Source organism: Oryctolagus cuniculus, chromosome 4, assembly GCF_964237555.1.
Source record: "Oryctolagus cuniculus chromosome 4, mOryCun1.1, whole genome shotgun sequence".
NCBI classification, from domain to species: Eukaryota; Metazoa; Chordata; class Mammalia; order Lagomorpha; family Leporidae; genus Oryctolagus; species Oryctolagus cuniculus.
In genome coordinates this window covers 107,040,571-107,066,830 of record NC_091435.1, presented here as the reverse complement: position 1 = coordinate 107,066,830, position 26,260 = coordinate 107,040,571, and the positions used below count along the sequence as shown (strand labels likewise).

The window sequence follows — 26,260 nt, the reverse complement described above, 5'->3', positions numbered from 1 at the left end:
ATAAATGGTAAATAAAAATAATTAAAAAATTTGTCATCTATCCAAAAATTTCAATTATTTCTTATTACCAGAGGAGACCTGTACTCATGATCCAGCACTTGTGTTCTGATGTCATGGGAAAATATTATCCTAGAAAACACTGTCACCAGTCAGAGAGAATTCCAAGTTGGGTATCGTGTTTGACTAATTATTAACAGTCTGTATTCTTCTTGTTCCAAAGTAAACATGTAGCAGGAGGAATCGAAATATTTTCCTACTTGAAATAAATGGTTTATACCAGAGACTAATTAAAATGTACCACTTTAGACAAAATTTAGTAAAGGAAAATTCATGCAGAATTCACAGAACTGTGCTACATATGATAATCACAAAATGCATTATTAGATGAATATTACAAGTGAGGTCTACTTTTATTAAGCTGTTAACTTCTATCATATTTATTTTTCCTCTAAGGATTTTCTATTTTCTAGGAGAAGTGATAACACTAGAATTTGTACATTAGAAATAACATCAAAATCTAAAATGTTACAATCTCAAGTTATAAAAATTCTTAAATTGCCAAAGTAAACTATGTAGATTTTACAGTCTTCCAGTATAAAAGAAATGATGCTTTTTTACAAGAACCTTACTACTAATGAAGAGCATTCTTATTTTTATAGACTAAGAATATTTTTTATAAATGCTATTGCTTAACTACTACTATCCCTGGGGCTGGTGCTATGGCACAGTGGGTTAAGCAGTTGTCTGAAGTGCCAGCATCCCTTATGGATGCTGGCTTGAGTCCTGGCTGCTCCACTTCCAACACAGTTCCCTGGGAAAGCAGTGGAAGATGGCTCAAATGGTTGGGCCCCTGCACCCATGTGCAAGACCCAGATGAACAATACTGGAAACAACCCAAATGTTTATCAACCTGGAATATATGTATATCTTTATCATCACGGAATATTATGAAATTATAAAAATGAAGTAATATAGATAGAAAATGACCTGAAGTCTTATTTTTAGGTAGAAAAATTAAGTTACAGAAAGAAAACTGAGTACTACCACATGGTTTATGTTTATTAACATAAAAGATAGATAGCAGTTGCTCATTTGGAGTGAAATTTGGTGGCTAGACGATAAAGGTGGTAAGGAGACTTCATATATAACACTATTTTCTACCTCTTGAATTATGAATGCCTCTTAAATGTAAATATATTACATATTCCAAAAATGTAAGAAATTTAAGATATTTAAAATTAAAGCAATGAGTGGCACAGCAAACCTCCTCCTTCTGAGAGTCATACAGTGTGGGTGAGTGGATGACTGGCCTGAGGGTCCCACTGTGCTTGTTAACTGTCATCAGGATGCACTTACACAGAGGTCAGAAATCTATCACAGGCGCCTACACCTCTCTCTAGCTTCAGCCAAATCTTTGGGGATTCATTTTCATTTTTTATATTCCTCCTTTGACAGCCTAAATTAACAAGTGGCAGTGGTGGAAATTGTGTGGTTCCTTAAATGGACATCTCCACATTTAAGATGGTGTTCTCTGAAGGCTTCCTCTTAGAAGAGCTGGGCCGAAATTAATCAGCCCACAAACACTTAGCACTCTGGGACCTGCTTTAGAATGCACCCACAGTGTTCATGCCACTAAAGCTGAGTGAAATATACTATAACTCAATTTTAAAGCATTGGTGAGGACAAGTCTCTATGGGAGCCAGAAATGCTGAGCAGGCCCCTTAGTGTCAGCAATGGTTTCCTATAGTCTCAGATGACATATGCTCCAAGTGTTAGCATAATATTTTACTTACTTCTTTTGCCTAAGTAGATACTTGATTGCTGTTTCCATTACCCATATAAATGGCAGGACATTCAGTTCATTCCTAAATTGAGGTTGGTATCAGGGCTGAGCTACTTCAGTTCAGGCATTTGTTCAGCTTATTGTTGAAAGAAATTGTAAATTTACAAAATTATTAAGATAAAAACAAAAGAACTTACTGGTGTAAATTACCAGCTTTCAATGTTCACACCTTATGAAGACATCAGGGTGTGAACATCGATTGTTTCAAAAGTTTTCATTTTTTCACAAATCTGCTTGGTATTTAAAAAACACTTATTGTGTCTTTAAAACTCTACATACCAATAAATAATTACCACCTTTATCCCAAAGCTGGTGCTTTATCTACAAGAGTGGACCAAATGCACACAGCACATGTGTGTACTTGCACATACATATACATGTACACTGCAACAGTGATAGTCATTGGAAATTCTTATTTAGCAATATTTTAAATTGTGTAAACTCATAAAGGTAATTCCCGTATTAAAAGATGTGCTGACTACTACATGTATTGGTATGTTTCCTCCTACATAGTCATGAACAATTATTCAGTAATATTTCACAATCACAAGTAAGAGAAAAATCCAAGAAATATAAATGAACATGTCAAAATATACAAACAGCCTTGCGAATGAACTTTAAAGGTATATCATAAAAGCAATTTATCATCATAGTAGTTTACATAGTTCTAATAACCTTTACTATTCTATTCGTGCTGTACATGCATAGGAAAAAAGGATGCAGAAGAAATACAAGTAACAAAAAGAAGAAAATTACCCTTGCACTCAGCTGGGTATGCAAATACCCTTTCCTCTTCCTTCAGACTTGCTGAGCTTTCTAGGGAGACTGAGCACAGGTACCTGACACACAGACCTTTATTTGGGTTAGACCAAGAAACAGTCAGAAAATTGGGGAAGGGAGAGAATGCTTACTATCCCAAGCATGTTTCACTTCCTCTGCAAATCAGACACCCCAAAAGCTTGGCTGCTTGTGCCCTGTGGCTTTCCTTTGAAGTTTATTCTGTCACTATCACTCCATCTCATGTACCTGGTCTATCATAAACCACTCACCCCATGTCATTAAGCAAGAGAATGCAGATTTTTTTCCATCTACTACAACTTAAATGGAACCCTTCAAAGATCCCTCAGCCACTGCAGTCTGCCCCATAGCACAACACTGCACACCCAGCACCATACTATGCACATATTTTACCTCTTGGACACTATCTCTACCACTCTCCTGATTATTTCCCCACTTCCACTAAGATTTGATGTCCGAATTATGACTCCTCTTTGCTCTTCATCCCAACGTTGTATTCTGTGAGTTCAGATACCCAGGTGTGGATGAATCCTCTAATATCCTGACCTCTCATTTTTAAATTTCAGTCCCACAGAATTGCAGAACCTCTCAAATCTTACATTCCAGATCACACAGTATCACTCCCTGACCAGACCTCCCAGCCTTTCAGTTCTTTCACTCTTATGTCTTCGGTGATCTTTCCTTTACACTTTAGTGCCTGACCCCTGTGCACTCCTTCAACCCGCAGCTTCCTTCTGTCCCTTTCCTATGCAGCCTCAGTGTACACCACTACAGCCACTCTCGGCATTACTCACAGTGGTCTGCTCTCCCCTGCTCCTCAAAATCTCAACTCTGCCAGTGGATGTTGTACCTAGCAGTTAAAATGCTGATTAAGATGTCCATATTCCATATTGGGGTATTGGAGGTCAGTACCTAGCTCCAACTTCTAATTCCAGATTCCAGCATAACGCAGACCCTTGTTTGGAAAGGCTGTGTATCCTAAAAATCCAGTTTGCCCTTCATTACAAGGATTAAAATCAGTTTTTAGCATCAGATAGTGGCTAAATAGAGTTCTTTGAGAAAATACTTTATGCTCAACCATGTAGTGAATGTAATGATTGATTGTGCCAATATGTGAAATTATAATTTAAAACTTGTACTTGTACTTGACCTGAATGGTCAGCATTTCTTTTCAGCTCCAAACTACTATATTCCCAGGATTATTATTATTTTTTTTATTTTTTATTTTTATTTTTTGACAGGCAGAGTTAGAGAGAGAGAGAGAGACAGAGAGAAAGGTCTTCCTTCCATTGGTTCACTCCCCAAATGGCTGCCACGGCTGGTGCGCTGCACCGATCCGAAGCTAGGAGCCAGGTGCTTCTTCTGGTCTCCCATGCAGGTGCAGGGCCCAAGGACTTAGTCCATCCTCCACTGCCTTCCCGGGCCACAGCAGAGAGCTGGACTGGAAGAGGAGCAACCAGGACAGAATCCAGTGCCCCAACTGGGACTAGAACCTGGGGTGCGGGCGCTGCAGGAGGAGGATTAGCCAAGTGAGCTGTGGCGCCGGCCTATTCCCAGGATTATTAAACTCTAGCGTATCCAGACCCTTTCTTGAGGAGTAAGGTTTTCTAGCTGGGTTTTAATGGTAATCACCAAAATTAGTGTCTCCAAAGGCTTTTGAAAGCCAAACAGGTTATTCTTCACTATTAATGCTACTTCTAGAAACTCTACAACTAGTTATTTTCTCAAAGACTCAGTCTGCAAAGAGTAACCTCTTACACTTCTGTCTTAATTCAGTTTCATAATTTCTTAATCTAAGAGATATTCAATCACTAATTGTTCACATTCTTCAAGTCTTTGTTTCTTGCTTTGCTTCTTTTTACACTTTAGGTGCCATAAGGTATTGGTAACTCTTCAGAGTGTTTGTCTTTGGCCATGAATTCTCTTCTGTACTTCCTACAGGCCTTGAGGCAACAAGTGTGTTGCTTTGGCTTGTCTTATCAGGAGGTCTCATATACAACACATCCAAAATTGCATTCACCCACTTTACTTCCAGCTGTTCTCTTTCTGACTTGGGGGTGCTTTGTTCCTTAAAAAATGCTTCCTTTTTCTCATCTGTCTCTGAAGCTTGCAAATTTTCCTCCCTGCCTCCCTTCCTTCATTTCCTTCCCTCTCTCCTTTTTGCTTTTCTATCTTTATTTCTATTTATAGGTAGATACAGATATATGAGGATATATAACAGAAAGAACATTTTCACAAAGGAAAACTTTCCAATGTTCTGAGCTCTCGTTATTTATTGTGTTGTATTCTTAAATTCTATTCTATTCTGTTCCATGATTTCAGTTATATATAATGCTAATCATAATGAGTCATGATGAGTCATAACTCAGAGACTGAACAGTATGTGAATACTTTCTTAATATTTATATGCACACATACTGGAACGATGAAATAAATAAAAATTGGACTCTACCATTCCTCATGCTGATCCTCTATGAAGTGTCCACTTTCCTATGGATAATGTCCCAGATCCCAACAAAGCAGGCCTGGCTCTTGGCAGCCTGACAACTTTTCCATCTTCCTTTTTCCCCCATTCACATTTCTTCACACTTACTACCCTAGCAATATCAACTCCTTCCTCTTCTACCCTGGTTTTCTGTCTTTCTGGTTTTTGTATATACTCATTTCTCTATTTTTCCCCCAAGATTAGCCTTTGGATGATGGCAAATATAGCATGTACTTTAAGCAGAGTATAATTATATTTTAGATGAAACTGAAGAAAGGATAGAGAGCTATAAATTTGGAGTTAGAAATCTTAAACTTCCCTGTAGCTCCTGTAGTAGTCAATATATTACAGATAGACTGAATAACCACTCTATAAATATTTTTGGGTCCTCCACTTAATCCTTTTTAACTTCATTGTTTCCTTCCCCATAAATCCATCTGTGGTCTTAATCATTAATTACAGTGTCCCCTGCCTAGTTTTTAAGACCCTCTAGCCTCTATCTACTTTTATTTCATAATACTTTCCTTTGGTCCACCCAGATTCTCTTTCATGCTTCCTTCCTGAAGTTCTTCATGTGTGAGAATAACGTTACTTTCTCATATCATACTCATCTTCCACTGCTCTCCCCACCCTAATTTTCCAAATAGCTATTTATCTTTTGATATCCATTTCAAAATCCTCTCATCTTTTCCATATATACTTGATGCATTTTTATCTATTTTTAATAGTGGTAATAATAGTTCACAACTCACTGGGTCTTGGTGAGGATGAGATAAGTTAATATAAAGTGCCTGCCACTCATTTTGTGCTCCTAAATGTATATCAGGCTCTACTGAATGTCCCTATCCTAGATTTTTGTTTTATATAGGAATTGTACATGCACTTTCTAATTGCCTTAAAATTATAAGAATTCTATCTAAAGCTTAAGTCCAAATACCTTGCAGAGCAAAACAACCTGTACATATGAAGTTCTCTTATCTCCATGTCATCTAACAAGTTGATATACAGTAGTTACTAACAGTGAGGTAGTGGTTATTTACTAATCTGTGATTTCTTAATATAACTTACTTCACAAATTCATGGATTAATTAGTTATAGAGTATCATCATCATCACCATCATTAAACAAAATTTGTTCCTGGATATGAAATATACTTCAGTAGTCACATTTAATATGTATGAATCTAGTGTTCTAGGTATTAATAACAACTCACATAACATAAGGAAACCATACCAAGACAAAACAATGAAAATCTGTCTGTTTTTCTTTTTCATTAGCCCCTGCCTAATCACATTCTACTTACTGCCTGATAGGAAGAGAATCATCTTCCAGACAGAGCAATGTCTTAGTTTTTCTTTTCTTTTCTTTTCTTTTCTTTTCTTTTCTTTTCTTTTCTTTTCTTTTCTTTTCTTTTCTTTTTTTTTTTTGACAGGCAGAGTGGACAGTGAGAGAGAGAGACAGAGAGAAAGGTCTTCCTTTGCCATTGGTTCATCCTCCAATGGCCGCCACGGCCAGCGTGCTGCAGCCGGCGCACCGCGCTGATCCGATGGCAGGAGCCAGGTACTTATCCTGGTCTCCCATGGGGTGCAGGGTCCAAGGACCTGGGCCATCCTCCACTGCACTCCCTGGCCACAGCAGAGAGCTGGCCTGGAAGAGGGGTAACTGGGACAGAATCCGGCGCCCCAACCGGGACTAGAACCCGGTGTGCCGGCGCCGCAAGGCGGAGGATTAGCCTAATGAGCCGCAGCGCCGGCCAGCAATGTCTTAGTTTTAGTGAATGTCAAATGAGCCAATGGAAGAGTTAAACAAATAACTAGAAATTGAAATAGTAGTTTTATTCTAGCTCTCTTCCAGGTAAACTGAATGTAAAGAGTATTCACAACCTCACTGTGTACATTGCTTTGGACAAATTAAAGTGGATCTCATCTATTAAGGATCTGTACAGTCTGTTTGAACTTCAAATTGCAATGTGTTTGAAGGCCTGAGTGGATGGAAGGTGGGAAAAAGAGAGATGATTGTTGTTTACATTTATTTGGAAATAGTAGCCCTGCGATCAACTTGAAAAGTTGGACAGTGGGAAAAGTGGGAATATTATCCAATATTTGAGTAAGAATCATCATTTTTTGTACATGTGAACCCCAACACTGATTTATCACATTGACTAAAATGTAGGACTGTTTAAGACTTCAATAACTGAGTGCGTCAGAGTTAACTATATTTCAAATTGAATCAAACACATAATGACCACCTGTAAACTATGCCAATGATTCTGCTGATGAAAAAAGCTTGCTTAGCTTTCTGTGGACTAGTCAGTTATTTTTTGTGAGGTCTTCATCCATAGTATGAATTTAGTATTTCAGAGACATACTAACCAAGCACTGCCTGGATTTTGTATTCATCTGTTTTCTTAGTGTTAATAGGAAGGTAGTCATTAAGTTCATTTTCATTTTAAAAATAATGAGATCATTCTGTGTGAATTTCCAAAGAGTAAATTTCATGACAATGATATTTGCAATGTTTTGTGTGCTTCCAATCTCCTAGAGTGGATGGTCATTATCTGGACCCCAAGGCAATTGTGTCAAACCCAGGGAGAGAAAAGAGAGAGACAGAAACAGAGAGAGAGAGAGAGACAAAAAAGGAGAAAGAGAGAGACAGAGAGAGAGAGAGAAGAGAGAGAGAAAAGGTTTGGGCAACTATATAAAGTTAATAGTTCCAGGGCCCCGGTGCTGTGGCCGGCGTACCGCGCTGATCCGATGGCAAGGAGCCAGGTACTTATCCTGGTCTCCCATGGGGTGCAGGGCCCAAGTACTTGGGCCATCCTCCACTGCACTCCCTGGCCACAGCAGAGAGCTGGCCTGGAAGAGGGGCAACTGGGACTGAATCCGTGCCCCAACCGGGACTAGATTAGCCTAGTGGCTGCGGTGCCTGCCTATGCATCTGTCTTACCTCTCTTTTTCTCTCTGACAGAATCCAAGCTTGCCTCTCCCATGCTGTTGATTTTTTCCACATCCCTCCTGACAAGTTCTCTCAAGTTAAGGACACCTGTACACAAATAGGATTTGTTGCTCCTTTGCTTGCTGTATCTATGGCTTTTTCAGTGGTGATGGGTGGCAGGGGGTACAGGCATGTGGCTTCTTAGGAGTCCACTGAGTCAGAGGGTGAGAATGCAGTACAGCCAGGACCTTCTGGATAAACAGCCTCATAGTAACAGGGGCCTATCAAACTGAGGAATGGCCTATGCTACCTTTACCATTTCTAGATTCTTTTTAATAATACTTAGCCTGAAAATATTTCAATTCTTTATCTAATAATTTATTCTCCTTGGTATATTTTAAATCTTTTAATCTTTTGATCCCATTGGGGTTGGGATGATGGTCACTGCACATAATTAAGTTACACAGCACTATGTAAAAAGTCTTTCTAAATGTCCACTTGAAGGTCATAGTTCAGAAAAAAATTCTTTATAAAATATAAACAATAACACTAAACCCAAAATAAAAACTACATAGCCCCAAAAGAAAATAAAGTCATGGAGTACAGACAACAGTACTGTCCCTTGTCCATAAGCTGTGGCTCCCTGAGGGCAAGGCCTATGTTATAGTTATATTTGCATTCCCAGCATCTAGCACTATGTGAGTCTGAAGGAGCTGGTAATGTTAGTGGTGTTAACGTGCTTTTTTCTTATAATCACAAATCTTAATTTTCTAGAGATTTGTTTTACTTAATCAGTGTTTACTTTTATGAATATGTCTAAATTTGTTATTGAAGTTAACAGAGGAATTCATTTGTATTTCCCTGCCATGTAAATTTGCCAACATTTTTCAAATATTTAATGTAATTAGATATTTAATAGTAATAATGCCTATGGATAGATCAAGATGGCAACAATCAAGTTAAAACAGAAATATTTTAATGTGAACATGCATAGTTCAGCAGTCAGTTTATACCTGAAAACTGAGAAAAAAATGAACTATTTCTAGCATAACAATTTGTGCATTTAAGGAAAGGCTTATATTTTTGTCAGCAGTTAACAGTTCAAAATAGTGTTTGATTTGGATCACTGCTTCTCAACAGGGGAAAAAGTGGAAAACAATGCATTATTTTGGCTCTCTCTTTGAATTTTAAATATTATTAAAAGAAGACTGTACATTTTTAATATTAATCAAAGAAGAAAAGGACTAGCTATGGATTAAAAAATGTTAATAAATATGGAGTTTGGCAAAATCCTTTAGAGTGCAAAACTTTTAAATTACGTAACACCACACAGGGAAATGAGGTACTTGAGAAATACAATGTACATTATACATGAATTTAGATTTCCTCATGGTTTTCAATAGGCAATTTTTGATGTCCTATGTGAAGCTTTTTATAGTTGAGCAGAATTATTATTTCTATGTAATGGTCTCCTAAGGGGTTAAGAAAATTGCTCAAAGTCACATGGTGATTAAGTAGCAGAAATGCCACCAAACATAGATAAATATCTACTCCAATTTCAATGATCTGTCCACCACACCTTTAGACCTAGCTGTCCACCTAGGGTTATGTGAGCTAGAAATACGGATATCTTCACACTAACTTAGCAGAGGAGTGATGGCAAGAATTTGAGTACTTTCTAGTGGACTAGTGTAAATTCTTGCTACTCAGAGTGTACTTCAAAAGTTTATTTGGGAATGTATTTGCTATCAGGCATCTGATATCCGCCTCCAGACCTAACACAACAGAATCCGTGTTTTAAACGAATTCCCTCATAGTTTTTATGCACATTAAAGTATGAAAAGCAGTAATATAAGGAATTACAGATGTGAAAATCTGGATATCTGAATTCAATCTCAGCCCTGCCATAGGCTAGCTGTGGCATGGGCACCAGTTTCTTCATCTGTGAATTGGGAATGACAATATCACTTTAAGAGATGATTGCAATCATTTACGAATGAAAATACAAACACAGAATCCAGTGGAAGCTTAAGAAATGCATACTGAATTCATATGCAAATCCACAGATATTAGTAAGACAGTTCAGGCACTCAAGAGAATTTGGTGAACCCTCAATTTTCTGACTATATTGCACAAAGAAATACCTGTGTTAGAATCCATTTAAATTAAGCCATTGCTGGTATATCACAATTTTATGCCCTAGGGATTTGCTACAGAATTATTCTCAGCAGAGCAATTATAGGTGAGGCTGCCCTATAATGAGATATCTTTGCTACTTCATTAAATAAACCCCCTTGAATGGGCTCCAAAATGGACCTGTCTCATACAAAATTCCATTATACTGGAAGTAATTTTATAAGAAGGTCCTGGTGTGGGTTCAATTGTCCTGGATACCTAATGTTTACCATAAGGAGAATGTGTTCTAGAACACTGATTCCCAAAATCTGGTTCTCAGACCAGTGCTTTACTGAACCAAGGGGAAAGCAAACATAAAGACTACATAGCTTTTTATAAAATTAAAATATAATCTACTTCTAAAATCTCCTCCATTCAGAGAGTGTAATTTTTCTATTTTCCTCCTCCTTTTTGTTGTTAAGCTGCTCCTCTTTCAAAAACAATGGCAACTGGGGGAAATTTTGGTAAGGCCCTTTGACAATGTCAATCCACTCCCCTAAACTTTCCTTTAAAAAATTGTGTTCTTAAATTCAAAAATTCTGAGTCACCTGCCTAAAATGAAATTCTTTGCTATGAAATCAGTGTTGGGAATACAGTATTTTAAATAAGAGACAAAACTACAAAGCATTAAAGTATTATTAGAGAGCCAATCTGTTCAGTGTAGACAAGTCTCCAAATTGGTGCTCCTCAAAGTGCTATGGGCACAGGGACCTACTGAGATCTACTGAAATGTAGATTTTGATTCTGTAAGTCTGGCATAGTCTGGAATTCTGTATTTTCAAGCATTTCAACTCATACGTGCAATACAAAAACTTAGTGCTTAAGCTGGTGAGCTGTGAAGCCAGAGCACCTGCCTTCAAATCCAGGCTCCACTACTTCTAGTTGTTGTTTCTTGAGCAGACAACTTAACCTGTCTATCCTCAGCTTTCTCACTGGTAGCAAAAAATAATCATAATACTATCACATAGGCTTGCTGTGAGAATAAAATGGAACACTGAATGTAAATAGTCCTAGAATGTTAAGTACAGCAGCTGACACGTAGGAAGAATGCTATAATTGTTATTACTTTAACTTCACAGGCCAGTTGCTAGAGCACCTATATATTAAAAAAAGATTAGCCACTCAACTGGGTCCCTACATGCTGTAATCAGAAGGATGGGGAGTTCTAGTTGGTAAGGGATAAGCCTTGTTTTGTCTTCTTTGCTTCTTTGGGATTTTTTGAAGCTTTGAGCCTTGAAGGGTACACACTGATGTATTCTAATTCAAAAGGTGGGAGCCTTTTAATTACTAAGTCCTGTGATTATTGAAATGATGGTATGGTGTAGGTTGTATGAAACAAACCCAGAAGGATGTCTGATAATTTGAGTGTTTTTCTTAAGTAATATGAAATATCTGATTACTACATCTTATGATCTTTACATTGTCCTAGAAGTCTTTACTAGTTATTATTTTTCTCATGAAATCGTAGCTAGAACGTTTATTGATAAATCTCATTCCTACAACTGACTTTGTACCACCCAGTTGACAAATATATCATATGCCTAATACCTCCCCCAAAGCAAGTGCTGTATGGGAGGGATGCTAGCTATTCTTCAAAATCCATTCTCCCTTTCCTCAATAATTGGACCACTGAATGAGTCATCTGGAATAATATATTCTCAGCCTCCTTTGCAATTGTGTTTGATGACTACATTCTGGCCATAGAGGAAAAAAATGGAAAATGGAAAAATTTGGATGACAGTGTCTGTAAAATGTACTTATTGGGACCTACCATGCTTTTCGCTGTTCTTCCCAACCCCCTTTTTAGCTTGCTAGACTGTGGGCAATGACACAAGCAGCAGCTATTTTGGATCACGAGGCCAAAGTCACATCTTAAGGAATGAAATATAATTTGGTGCCCTGATGATCATACTCTACCAGCCCTTGACTACCTACATTTATGTGAGAGAGAAATGAACTCCTATTTCCTTTAAATACTTTGATTTGAGGTTTTCTGTCACTTGCAGCCAACCCTAACAATAGCTTATATACACTTTGGAATTTGCTGATTTATTTGTCTTTTCAGGTGTGACCACGATTTATGTCTCTTTTCAGGTGTGACCATGATTACTATACCTTGGTCTTTGTCATCTATCATATCTCACCCAAAGTTGCAATCTAAAGAAAAGGGAGAGTTACATTAAATAATGCCTAGGTATGCTGAGAGTATGTTAAATTTAGAAGGTAAATGCAGGAGAAGAAGGGTTAAAAAGGCTACAAATTTGTTCTATTCCCAGTAGCTTTGGTTTATGAAGAGACATTCTAGGTAAGATTTTAAAGTTATCTCCCAAGATAATTAGACAAAAGCTAGGCCAGATGCCTAAGCTAAGTTTTGGTCTCAAAATAATTACCTTTGTTAATTACTAGTAATTAGTGTCAGCATACAAAAGTTTCCTAAAAATCCAGGGAGAAAGAGGAAGGGAGATGGGAAGGAGGACATGGGTAGGGGGAGAGTATTTTTCCAGTGCAATTATATCCAGGGGTCATCAAATCCTGGTTCAAATTTTGAATGCAGTTTTCTGGAACACTGGATATTTTCTTCTGGTTAAAGCAGATACGTTTTTTTCCTCTACCTGGTCTTAGTTTGAAGTTTTTATAGCACCTTTATTTATTTTGTACTTCTTCTTGCATTGCCAAAATGATTCTTTTTGTAGCTCTAAAATCATGCATTTAACCCTCCTTACACTGGAAAATAAAATTCAGTTTCAAGTAGCCCAGGCAGAAATGCCCAGGGATCTTCATAGAATTTCTTTAGCATTTATTTGTTAGTCAGAGGCTACTAGACTTTAGTTCAGAGGATGGCAGAGGATTCTCTGAGTGGTTTGTAGGTAACCTATATTTTCTGGTATTTGTTACACAGTTTAGCAGTTTACATAGTGCATTACACTTATTTTCTTTGTGGAAATGACCCTTTATGAGAACAGAAATATTTATAGATGCAAGTATTTGTATGTTACCTAATCATTTCCTATTTATTTGAGGCTCCCCCTTTTTTGGTGTTTAGTTTCTTTTAAAATATTTAGAGTGCAACGTTGTTTGGCACTGTCCATGAATAATTCCTGGTGGATGCAGTCATTTTAACCTGCAAGTAGTGGTGGAAATAACACTCTACTCTTTAAATGTCTACCACAACATTTCACCTTTGACTCTCACTCACTCTCATCCCCCTTGGTGGGTCAATGACTCCTTCATGTGTTCTGTGTTTAAGTGTTCACCGGATTGTCTACCTCATTGGATCACTAAAAGGACGAACCATGCCTTAACTATATTTTTTTAATATCACCAGTGCCCAGCTGGCAAATACAGAATGCTTTAAAATGTCTTTTTGGAATTAGTAAAATATGCAGTCACCAATATTTACTTCTATTTACATTTTTGTCCTTCTATAGGTTCAATGAGTCATGAAATGGACCAGTTTTTCCCACCACCTATTCTGTGTTTTAGTGGTAATTCTCAATTTTGTTATTGTCCACAAGATAATTCTCAGGGCCAAGATATTGACTAACTTAGCTGTTTGCATATAGAAAAATAATTATTCATAAAGCTCACTGAATGGGAAGAAAAGTGAAGTTTGATGATGAAGTAAAATAGTGTTACTTTGTTTATAATACTTAGTTTATAATATATCATATAATCAGCTCATGCTAAAAAGAAAAGATTACTATTTTTAGCAATGACAACTTTATATCAAAAGGAGACAATTTATATACTCATTAACTGTATATTTCTAGAGGATCTATATGCTCTAATGCTATACTTAATATTTATGACTTTTAGAAATGTAAATCTCAATTACAAAACAACTGCATTCTTCTATATATTCCCTGTAGGGTCCTTTACAGATAAAAACAGGATTATGCTTTTGGGATTGTATCTATACTGTCAAGTGCACACAATATTAATTTTTAGGCATATCTTATTTGCTTTAGGTAAATTGAGAATTGCAAAATCCTGATATCATTAAAAAGTTCCACCACACCATTACCATTCATTACAGTATGATCAAAGTCATTCAATGCAATTGCAACTTTCCATTTCACAACTTTCTGTCACCAATCTATATTTTCTTAATCCCATACCTCAAGTGCTGTTCTGAACTGTCCCGCTGCCACGGCATATTTCTTCTGTCTATAGCAAGAGCTGGCATCCTTTAAGGCTACCTGAAGCCATTTGTCAATCTGAGGCAGAAAGTTGAAATTAGGTACACTCAAAGGGCCTACTATTTCAGCAGCTCGGCATGTTGGCTGAATCCCAGTAGACATGGAGGGCTCTATAAACTCATAGTTCACGTTCTCTTCATCAATGTAGACCAACTTCATTTCCACATCCATTATGTTCTTTAGGGGGATGTGAGGCAGAGGCATGGTGATTAACTGATTGTCAAGTTCCATTATCTTTGCCTCTTTCTTTCCGGCTGGCTGTTTTTCACTCTCTGCCTTCCGTTTAAGGGCCACTTTCTCTAAATCATTGCTTTGTTTTTCTTTGAAGCTCTTTGCCATTTTCATTCTTTCAGTTGTTACTTCTACCTGTTTATCACCACCACTTTTCTTAATTTCCTGCGATCTTTCCAGGATGTTAGATGGGTTTGCTAAGGTGGACATTTTCTTGCTTGTGTTTATCTTTGTAACAAGCTGATCATGGTGGACTCTATTCATTGTATTCTCCAAATTCCTACTGTTTCCTGAATCCATTGGTCTTGCCCAAAACTCCTGTAGAAGTGAGACAAGGGAAAATAACTAAAACAGTATTTTGAAATTTCACTCATTTAAACTAGAGTCACTGTTTATTCACTCTAGGTATCCACTACCTTGAAGTAAAACTGACTGTATCATCTACTAACCACTTCAGTAGGACTGTGTTTCAATCTCCAAACTCACCAAGATAAGAACTTGATGAAACCATATCTAGGCACTGACTTTAAAGAACACCTGCAGTTAAACAACATTGAATGAAGATTTTTATGGGGTACCAAGTCTCAGTGAAGAGGAAAATCTTATATGTATTCAATGAGGACAAAAAAGACCAGAAAAAAATATACTCTTTCATAATTTCCTCAGAAAGACAGGTGGTCTAGAACTCATTATAAAATACACTGCTAACCTGCATAATAGACCTGGAAGTCTAAAGAAACTACAGCTGCTTCCTCTGAAAAGCTTCCAGAAATATTGTGAACATAATGTTGCCTCAATTTGTTTCTTCTATTAATAATGAAAATCTCAAGTTTAAACATCTTTAAAGACAGCTGATGTTCAAAACTGACTTTAAAGCAGAAAAATGTGACCATCAACCTCACATCAATGGGGAGCCATATATTCATTGTGAGTCTACTGTATTGATATTTTTAAAGCAATGGTATTAATGATGTATATTATATGAAGATGAGGCATTTTCCTAAAGTACTAATGCTCCAAATTTATGACTAACAGTCTTTTGATTTATCTGCATACTTTCTCTGCTTGCAAATTGTTTCAAAATATAAAATGTCCTAAGACCTAACAATTATTTAGTATGATTGATTCCATTTTGTAAGACACTTTAACCTATCCATTCTATCCTGTAAACAACTGTGTAGGGTAATTAGGAATAAGGTAATTTGTAAAGAAACTAAGGAACAGACAGTTTGAGTTGCTTATAATGCAGAAGTTCTCACTCAGATTGCTGTTTCCTCTCTCAGGATGCTATTCACAAACTTGTTCTGTAGCCCACTGTTCTTTAGGATAGCTGAAAGTATACTTATGAAATATGTTAGTAATGTGCCAGGGGATTCCAATACAATCCCATCAAGGTGGCATGTACCAAGGCCATCTCACTAGTCCAAGTGATCAATTTCTGTTCACAATTGATCACACTGATAGGTCTAAGAGTCAAAGGGATCACACAAACAAGTCTAGTGTCTGCTAATACTAACTGATAGAATTAAAAAGGGAGAGAACGATCCAACATGGGAAGCAGGATACACAGCAGACTCATAGAATGGCAGATGTCCTAAACAGCACTCTGGCCTCAGAACCAGCCCTTAAGGCATTCAGATCTGGCTGAAGAGCCCATGAGAATATTTTAGGCATGGAAAGCCAAGAAACTCTGGCAAAAACAAACAAACAAACAAACAAACACCTAAATGAAAGATCTCTGCAAGTGAGATCCCAGTGGAAAGAACGGGGCCGTCAAAGAAGGAGGTACCTTTCTCTGAAGGGAGGAGAGAACTTTCACTTTGACTATGACCTTGTGTACATAAGATCGAAGTCGGCGAACTCAAAAGGCTTCCATAGCCTTGGCAACTCATGACAAGAGCCTAGGGAGATTACTGACGCCATAAACAAGAGTGTCAAATTGTTAAGTCAACAACGTGAGTCACTATGTACCTGCTTCTCATGTGGGATCTGTCCTTAATGTGTTGTCCAATGTGAAGTAATGCTATAACTAGTACTGAATCAGTATTTTACACTTTATGTTCTGTGTGGGTGAAAACTGATGAAATTTACTTAATATATACTAAAATGATCTTTTGTATATAAAGATAATTGCAAATGAATCTTGATGTGAATGGAATGGGAGAGGGAGCTGGAGATGGGAGGGGTGCAAGTGGGAGGGAAGTTATTGGGGGGGGGAGCCATTGTAATCCATAAACTGTACTTTGGAAATTTATATTTACTAAATAAAAGTTAAAAACAGAAAAGAATGCTTTTTAAATAAATAAAAAAAGAAATATGTTAGTACTTCATAAAAATTCATGGGAAAATAGAACTAAAAGATAAGTGTGCATTTTCCATAAAACTTTGGAAGATTCTGCATACATCAGACCAAGAAGATGAGAAAACAGAAATAAACAAGGGATGAGTACCATGATGTAGTAACAGGGGGATAAAAGCTAACATTTGTACTTTTTATCTACAACATGGATAGTGCATGACTCAAGAGTGAGACTTCAGTAGATTCTTAAAGCTTATAGCTTTGTAAATGTTATTATTTTCATTTGTTTGTTTGAACAACAGTAACTTGCCTATAGAAAGCCTTTAAACTACCTTTAAACTGTGGCTAGTTGTTCCCTAAGAAAAATAAAAGAAGAAGAACTATGTGTATGGCTCTGACTTTGAGGTACTTTCCCCCTCCCTAGCATTGTACATGGTCATCAGAAAAGGCTTAAGGTCATATGTGGACACAGTAAAGAATCTACTGTGATAATCTATATTATTTTGTAATAAAGATCAAAGTCCAATTATTCTGGCCTTAGTTATTTTGGATATTAATTTGTGAATGTTGAATACTAGAGTAAAATTTTCCCAGTGATTTAAACTGCTGCATGACAGCAGTGTTTCTATGAGGCAGAAACACTTAAGAGTTTGAAATTTTTCCAGTCTGTCTTATGCTCAGTGTTGAAGATCGCCATATCTGTGAATCTCAGACTGTACTAATATAGCCTTGCTGTGAGCAATGCCCTGTTTCCTTTTCTTCTTTTGGAATCATTGCTGGCTTCTAATGTCTTTGGGACCACTAATGTAGTTACTTAGAGTGGTGAGGCGAAAACTGTTTTGGCCATCACTGGTATCTTGCGTTTGCTCTTGTGCCACATACAATTTGGATTGAGCAGAAATTAGTTTCAGTCTGTAGTTATGATTACTGGTAGATGGATGCCCCAGATGAGCCTCTATACCACTGGATTTCTTTCAGTAGCAGACATGTAGCTTTTAAAATTGTCTAGAGTTCAAAATAACTGGTATTAAGGTGCTCTGGTTTGTATATAATTTCACAATGGACTATAAAAATATAAACAGGAAATGTCCAAATTTTCAAGCTGTCTCCCAGATACCTAAACTATCTCTACTTCAAGCACTGGAGATTGAAGTATATCAGAGTAGCTTTAGTTGGTTGTTAGTAACATTTTAAGCATACACAGCAGAATGACCTTTCTCTGCTCCATTTATTTCACATTTCTTGAACACAGATAAATGTGTAGTCGTCTTCAGGGTAATTGTTCTTTCTTTCACTCTTCATGTTTACTTCCCTCCCTCCTCCTCCTTGTCCTCTGCCTGTTTTTCTTCCGACTCTACCAACTTCAATAATCCTTCCAGCTGTTCCCTACTCTGTGCCTTTCTTTCCCAGCAAGAAGAAAAGGTTTTTTTTTGTTTGTTTTTAAGGCCAGGTTTCTGAATATTTCTGCATCTGTTTCTAAACCTCTTTGTACAAATTATCAGTTTGGGCTCCAATACAGTTTTATACAAGAAACAATGATAGATGGAGTAAAAGTGTACATGCTGTACAAAGAACACTGGTAGAGAATAAATATGTAAATAAACAATTAGGTTTCAGACATCTGGAAGATCAACTATTCTAAATTTATCCAAAAAAAAAAACCACAATAATTCCAGCCCCCTTCTTCCAAAATCTGGAACAAATATCTGCATGTTTGAAATTATCTTGAATGTGCTGTCTGAAAAAGCATGACCCAACTCAACCGTATGTTATAGTAAATCCATTTTAGATGCAGAGACTGTTCTTCATCAATATTGTTGCAATATACATAACATTTGCTTTTTAAACATTTTTAAATTATAAAATTCCATTTAAACAATCTCCATTAAGCAATTAATTCAAGACTTTTCATCATCTAGTCCAGTGTGTTTCCAGCCTCATTTAGCACGCTTATAAACTACCGTGAAGTGAGGCTGAACTTCTTATTTTTTCTAAAAGATGCTCATTTTCAATGTGTTGACCAAGAATTTCTCATCTACTGCTCCTCTTCATTCTACCTGTCCAAACCTAGCCAAGAGTTAGCTATTTCACAACCTCATTAGAATACCAGCATTTCCAGCACTTAGAATTTACATGAAGTTCCAATAAGTTCCATGAAAGCAGAAATATGTTTTACATAACTTGCTGTTAGTTCAGTGCTTTGCATAAAATAGGCATTCTATAGGTGTTGATCTATATAAGTGCTGTGGATCAAAGGCTTTGTTAAGAGAAATAAAATTGGATATTTTGTCACTTCTTGGCCTATAACTTAAAAACTTCTTTCTGAGGGGATTTTTGTTTTGTTTTATCTTAAATTAGGTCTTGAATAAGGTACATTTTCTGCATTGATAGTTCAAGTGAATCATGCAGGAACTAGGTTTAAACTATCTACCAACCTCTTCACTTTTTTTAATATTCAAGTTGATTAACATGACATTAGTCAGTGTTCCTGAGGCAGTGAGCTATGCTTTAATCGTTATTTCAATAAAATAGCTTTAGAGAAAACTATTAGACAATCATTATGTGTGTCAAAGAAGTATTTGCTGATAATATCCTATAAAAATATCCATTCTTCAATTTAGAAGACAGTGCGGTAAAATTGATTTCCTCATAGAGAAATGCCTTAGAACAAGATTTCCAACAGATATTGATACGAAACATTAGAACAATCTCTAAGGTTTTATAATACAAATTCAGGTGTAAAAAACAAAGAGAGGTTACCGTTCAATCATTTCCAGTGGGTAACCATTTCAACTGTATTCAGTGGATTTTGAATACATTTATTTTCTTTCCTTAAGCATTTCATCAAGCATCCTGTTCTGTGTGGGACTTTCTACTGCTTCATAGATCCGATAAATGGTTGACATGGCTATTAGTACCACAAATGATTTATCAGATTTTATACGGAAATAGGCAGGTTAAACACGAACAAGTTAGAAAAAGAATCCTTAAAAGTGAGCTCCCTGAAACATTCAACATCACAGTTGCTATGGTTTTCTTTAATTTTTTTAAAAAAAGATCTAATTTTAACTTGCTGTTAAATGTAACCAGAGAGACATTATGAGAAAAAAAAAAACCTTGCTTGTTAGTCTATCAGTGCACCTTGATATTTTTAAAAACATAACACAAAATATTCCTGCCATAAAAAATCAATGTTAAGCAGGACATAGTGTAAGGTAATATGAGGAAAACTAAAAGTGACCAACATAGGGTGTTTGGCAGTCTAGTGCTCACAGAGGCTGTAAGTGGAGGAGGGATAAGGAGAAGTATAGATAAATAACCCCATGGCGAGGAGTTGCTCTCTTACTACACTGTGAACTAATGGAGAGTTAGCAATGAATCACAATCCTTTTCTCTATGTGGATGTGTAGTTCCTTCAGAGTCTGAATCACATTAGGCCCTCCATGCACATTTGTTATTAGAATGAACATCAGGCTGAGGTATCATGTACTATACTAGCAATGACAGACATGCTTCTGTAGGAACATGAGACCGATGCAGTTTCAAGATATTTAGGAAGGCTTTTTAGAAAGGACAGAAAGAGAAGCATTCCTTTACAAAATTTTTTTTTCTCTTTTTTCCAAATACCTGCAAGGAGTGGTGCACCTTTATCAGTAGGGAGAAAGGAATTTGGCTCACAGTGCTTGTTAAGAAATATAACATAAAACATGCAACATTATACCTTTATGTGTAATAAAGCAACCAAGAACTATTCTCAGTTAAAAAAAGTTTATCTCACCCATTTATTTTTCACATCACCTCTTCAGCATACAGTTTTAAAAAAATAGTTATTTATTTGTTTGAAAGGCATAGTGGCAGAGACAAGGAGAGACAAAGACAGAGATCTTTCATCTGCTGGTTCACTCCCTAAACGGCCACAAGAGCCTGGTTGGGCCAGGCCAAAAAAGCCAGGAGCCTGGAATTCCATCTGGGTCTCTCATGTGGGTGTAGGGGCCCAGACACTTGGGCCATCTTCCATTGCTTTCCCAGGCACATTAGCAGGGAGCTAGATTGGAACTGGAGCAGCCAGGACATGAACCTGCACCCCTATGGAATGCCGGTGCCTCAGGCAGCAGCTCAACTTGCTTTGCCACAACACTGGTGCTTACAAAATATTAGCATTTTTTTTTAATTAGTGAAGAAACCAAGAAGTTGATCAGTTTGAAAGGGACTACCATGAGAATTTATGAGACCTAAGACTTGAATCCAGGATATTTGACATCAAATTCCAGATCTTCTGGACCATAAGACAATGAATTCCTCTTCATTATACCCCCAACTAATTATGATCTGTATTTTCCTTAAAGAACTTTATTTTTAATTTAATAACCAGGTATTTAACTTTACTACTGTCTTACTGGGCAGAAGGTTACTTCCTTTAATAATTTGAGAATATTAACCAAATTTTTTGTTAGAGGCATTTGATTTTAAGTGTTTCAGAAGATCTTTAATTACAAATTTAATTATGGCCCTGTTAAATTTGAGCGGTTATCAAATCTAGAAAAAAGTGATGTGGGCATTGAACTTCTGTGTGGATTCCAGGGATGTCAAACTTAGAATAGTCAAATCATTTTTCTGACCATTAAGTCAACAAATGGGAATTTCGCCATCAGAGCAACCGTGGTACTTTGTACCCTGTGAACATTTACCATGTTGTATCAGAAAGAATGCTGGAAGGGGAACTTTTTCAACTATGTGACAGCTCTACTTGCACTGCTTAATATGCATTTAAAATAAACAATTCCCAAATATAGCTCTTAATTCTCATCCTCTTAAAGCATCTCTCTCCCAATCTTCCCCATCCCAGAATATGCTATTCCCATCTACTCAGGTGGCCAGGACAAAATTTTACAAGTTATCCTTGATTTCTTTATTTCTCTTAACACCCAATTTACAATCCACAATCTGATCTGGTTGACTTTTTCAAATGTCTTCCCTTTCCATATCCATGAACAATTATCTCTACAGACCCCATGATCTCCTGCTTTGATTACTGTAAATACTTCCTCAAACACAGCAGCCCAAATCAATCTTTTAATTGAAGATCAGATTCTACCTCATTCTTGCTTAAAACCTTTCAATGGCTGACACCTAGAATAGAATATGAACTCTGATGCTTTTGCCCTATCTGAAAATACATCACACCTTTCTTCCTTGTCTACGATGTTCTGGGAGCCTTGTTTTCATTCTGGTCTTCTAACTAAACAAGTTGCTTCTCACCTCAGCACTTTTGCCATAGTTGGGCTGGAATGTTTTCTCTGCTGTTCTTTTTATATTATTTGGATGATGGCTTAAATGTCTATTCATAGAAGCTTTCTTTAATGAACTAAAGTAACCAGACCCAGTCATAACTATTTTATACTACTTCCTACTACTTATAACAGTGATATTTACTTATTTATATTTCATTTCTGTCTTCCCCCACCAGAATAGAAGCTCTATGAGAGACTGTGCCTTGTATGGCTAATTCTTGGTTATATATTTCAAACATGCCTGGGACGGAATAGATGCACAATAAATGTTTGTTGATTGGACAGCTGATGATTAAATCTTATTGTACAATTAACGAAGAGTTCAAAAGTTTATTGCTGTTGTCCTGTTTTACAAGAGCTTAGTTGGAGTCACTTAAATATATGTTAGATTTTTCCAAATTGACCTTACCATGGAAAGTTTCTCCATGCACTGTGGCATTTTGAGGTCGTCTTTCTTTCCTTCCCATTTTTATTGTTTGCTATTGTAAGTCAACAGTATTTATGATGTACCTACTCTGGCCTCTTTTATTTTAGTCTTTCTTAGGGAGTAAATAATTTCCATGATTCTTTGTTGTTATAAAGTATGGCTTCATTCAGAATCCAAACCTTCAGAAGAATCAATCCTTTTGGAGAAGTGATATTCATACAACTTGCTAGCATTACAAGTATTGTCTGTGAGGATTTAATTGTGCTTCTCTAAAATTCTTGATCTAATCTGATTGTGAAAACAATAACTCATTTGGTGTGACAGGAATATGAGTGTGGGGGAATTAATGTTTCAGTATACTTCAGTGTCTTTGGCTACATTTCTTCTTGAAATATAAATGTGATAAACCTGACAAATGTTTGAACATCCTGAGAGGAAGTTTGAATTCTGTTCTGTTTCCTTGCAAACATTGTTCTGTCCTTCTTGAAAAGTGATCCAAGTTTCCCTTTATATAAGAGGCTGGGACTACACAGGTGTGTAAAGAAAATATTTTTTTTTCCTTTACTCTGGTCAACTCTAATTTTGTTAATCAACTTCTTCGTTTAGAAATTCTCATTTTATTTTGTTTACTCAGAACTGCAGAATGGTAGAAATGGATGTGCTTTCAAATACACCCTGACTCAATCTCCTTATCTTGCAAATGAAGCAGAGCCTGGCAGGGGAAATGACCTGCTCATTTTTACACAGTAAAACAGGGCTTGTATCCATAGAGTGTAGCTCTCAGAATTCTTTCTACATCACTCCACTACTTCTCATCACAATATAAAAGGTAAATGGTTACCAATGCTATTCATTAATGAAGAAATATATTGGACAGCTCAGTGTTTTGTTTGGAGAGACTCAACAAAATTAATGAACATGAAAGGTAACTAAAAAGATCTCTCATATCTTAAACTACCCTTTAAATTACTTAACTGATTGCTCCTAAATTTGTTTCAAACTTAAATCTACCCACAGAAAGGAAAAGTGTGTTAAAAATATAATTTTTAGTTGAAATAATTTGAAATTTAAAGAAAAGTTGTAAGAATAATTGCTCTTTCTCCATACTTAGCAGTTTTAAACATTTTGACAACATTTTAAATTCTGTCTTACAGATGTGTGTGTGTGTATGAAAGTGCAGACACACAGTATATTTTAACATTATTTTCCCATGTCATTCGAGGAAAATTTTAATACATCCTGCCTCTCTGTCCCTTAGTACTTCTGTGCACATTTCCCAAGATAAAGGAATATTTCTTTGTTGCAATACAATATGGTCATCAAATCCATGGATGTTAAGCTTTTACAGTATTACTGTCTAATCCACATATCCTATTCCCATTTGTCAACTGTCTCAGCAATGTGCAGGTTCAGATGCAATGAAGGAGAACAGAATGGATATAATTGTCATGTTTGTTTAATCTCTTCCACTCTGCAAAATTCCTCAGTCTTTGTCTTTTATGGCACTGCCATTTTTGAAGAATACAAGCCTGCTATTTCAGAGTCAACCTCAATTTGGCTTTTGTTTTCCTTTTTTGGGACACTTCCAAGCAATTCGATTTAGGTTAAGCATTCCCAGGCAGAATACCACAGAATGACGTTGTCTTTCTCAGGATATCACACATGGAGATTATAATGTCCACCTGACCTTCTTTGGTGATGCCATTTTTGATCACCTGGTTGAGATATTATTTAGTTTTTACAGAGTATAGTTACAGATTTCCTTCCTACACCTTATATACATTCTGTGAGGAGAAGACACTGTTGAGACCATGCTTCTTTTGAAATACTAAATGTTACAACAAAAGTTTCCCAGAAGGTTATATTTTTTTGATCATGCTCATGGTCTGCCTACTCCCAGGGCATTCTGATACCAGTGGTCTGGTGGTCATGCTGGCCTGAAGCCAATGCCTTCATATGCTTTCTTTTGCAAAGCTCAGAGGCAAAGCTGAGAGCTGGGTTGGCACTGATGAGGCAGAAGACAGAGGCATTGGTGATGTTAAAGAAGCATTTATGGGCCGGTGCCATGGCTCACATGGTTAATCCTCTGCCTGCAGCGCTGGCATCCCATATGGGCGCCGGGTTCTAGTCCCGGTTGTTCTTCCAGTCCGGCTCTCTGCTGTGGCCCAGGAAGGCAGTGGAGGATGGCCCAAGTGCTTGGGCGCATGCACCCACATGGGAGACCAGGAGGAAGCACCTGGCTCCTAGCTTCAGATTGGTGTAGCTCCGGCCGTAGTGGCCATTTGGGGGGTGATCCAATGGAAGGAAGACCTTTCTCTCTGTTTCTCTCTCACACTGTCTAACTCTATCTGCCAAATAAAAAAAAGAGGCATTTATTGGTTTCAATGCTTAAATTCTGAAAAATGTCTGTAGGGATGAACTGCTGGGAGACATTCATTCATCCATTTGGTCAACAAACATTTAGAGAGTTCTTGCTAGGTAAAATTACTGAGATAATTCCTGGGGGATTACAAGCATGAACAGAATGGATAATGCTTCATAGGAGTCTGGAGGCAAAAGATCAGAGAGGGTATCTGAAAGGATGTTCATTCCTGGAGTGTTCCAAATTCAATAGCTGAAGCAGTGAGGATGAAAGGACATGCATTTTAGACGTGGATGGATATGAGTACAAATCCTGACCCTAACTTCTTGGCTGAAGAAACTTTTGCAAGTGATTTAACTTTGATGAAACTTGCTGTCTTTATTTAAGAATTGTGAATACTAACTCATTCCTCATAGAGAGAATCAAAGGATTAACAAAATAACCTGTTAAGAATTAATGCATAGAGATTCAAAGATGGTGGATTAGGGAGTGAAATGCTACTCTGGACTAAGGATAAACAGTGATTAGAAAAATGTAGGAACTGCACCCTCAGGGGAGAACTGGAGAGAAAAACACACATCTATGGGAAGTGGAGAAATGGCACGGACCTGTGTGGAGGGTACCGACTCACAGTGTGAGGACAAGCACAGCCGCAGGGGCTGAGAGCCAGAGTGGGCAGCAGTTTGGAGATGGTGGTGAGATTCAACTGCAGCAACTGTGGTGATAGAGTTGGAAGGAGAGTGTGGCCTGGAGCTAGGCTGAAGCCCTGGGGGCTGGTGGTTGCTGGCAGTTGCCCACTGACCAAGTGTTAAGAGGGGGGTAATGCTTGTTTCCCTTCAATTTTCCCCAAACAACATCCATTGCTCAGCTGAGAGAGGGTGGGCACCATTTTGGGTTAGGGTGGCAGCTATGGAAACCTTTGTGTGTGTGCACAGCAACTGACTGAGATGAGACACTAATCAGCAGTGCCGAAGGCAGTGCAAGACAGACAGCAATGTTCTCAGTCAGTGGTTCTTGTGTGAGCATGTTACCCAGAGAATCCAGCAGAAGGAATGGTCTACAGTCCCCACTGCTTTTAGGCCTGGCTGGGAGGTGGCTGGGCAGCCACAATGGGATGGTGCCATGCCCAAGGCCCCCAGGGTCAAGATACCTAGGAGGAACTGTTTTGGGGAACATCTGCCTCTCTGTTGACTGGACAGGCTGGCAATGCAGAAAG

At 37.3% G+C, this 26,260-nt stretch overlaps 1 protein-coding gene across 3 annotated transcripts in view; it reads right to left on the bottom strand.

The window, feature by feature from the left end:
* Positions 1–26,260, bottom strand: part of SPATA16 (spermatogenesis associated 16) — a 284,912-nt gene that overhangs the window by 242,116 nt on the left and 16,536 nt on the right. For all 3 annotated transcript variants that reach the window (XM_002716430.5, XM_051859144.2, XM_070072508.1), the window contains one exon: positions 14,354–14,983. In XM_002716430.5, coding sequence (XP_002716476.2) covers positions 14,354–14,965 — 612 coding nt within the window. In that variant the 5' untranslated portion in view covers positions 14,966–14,983. The remainder of the gene's footprint in view (positions 1–14,353; positions 14,984–26,260) is intronic.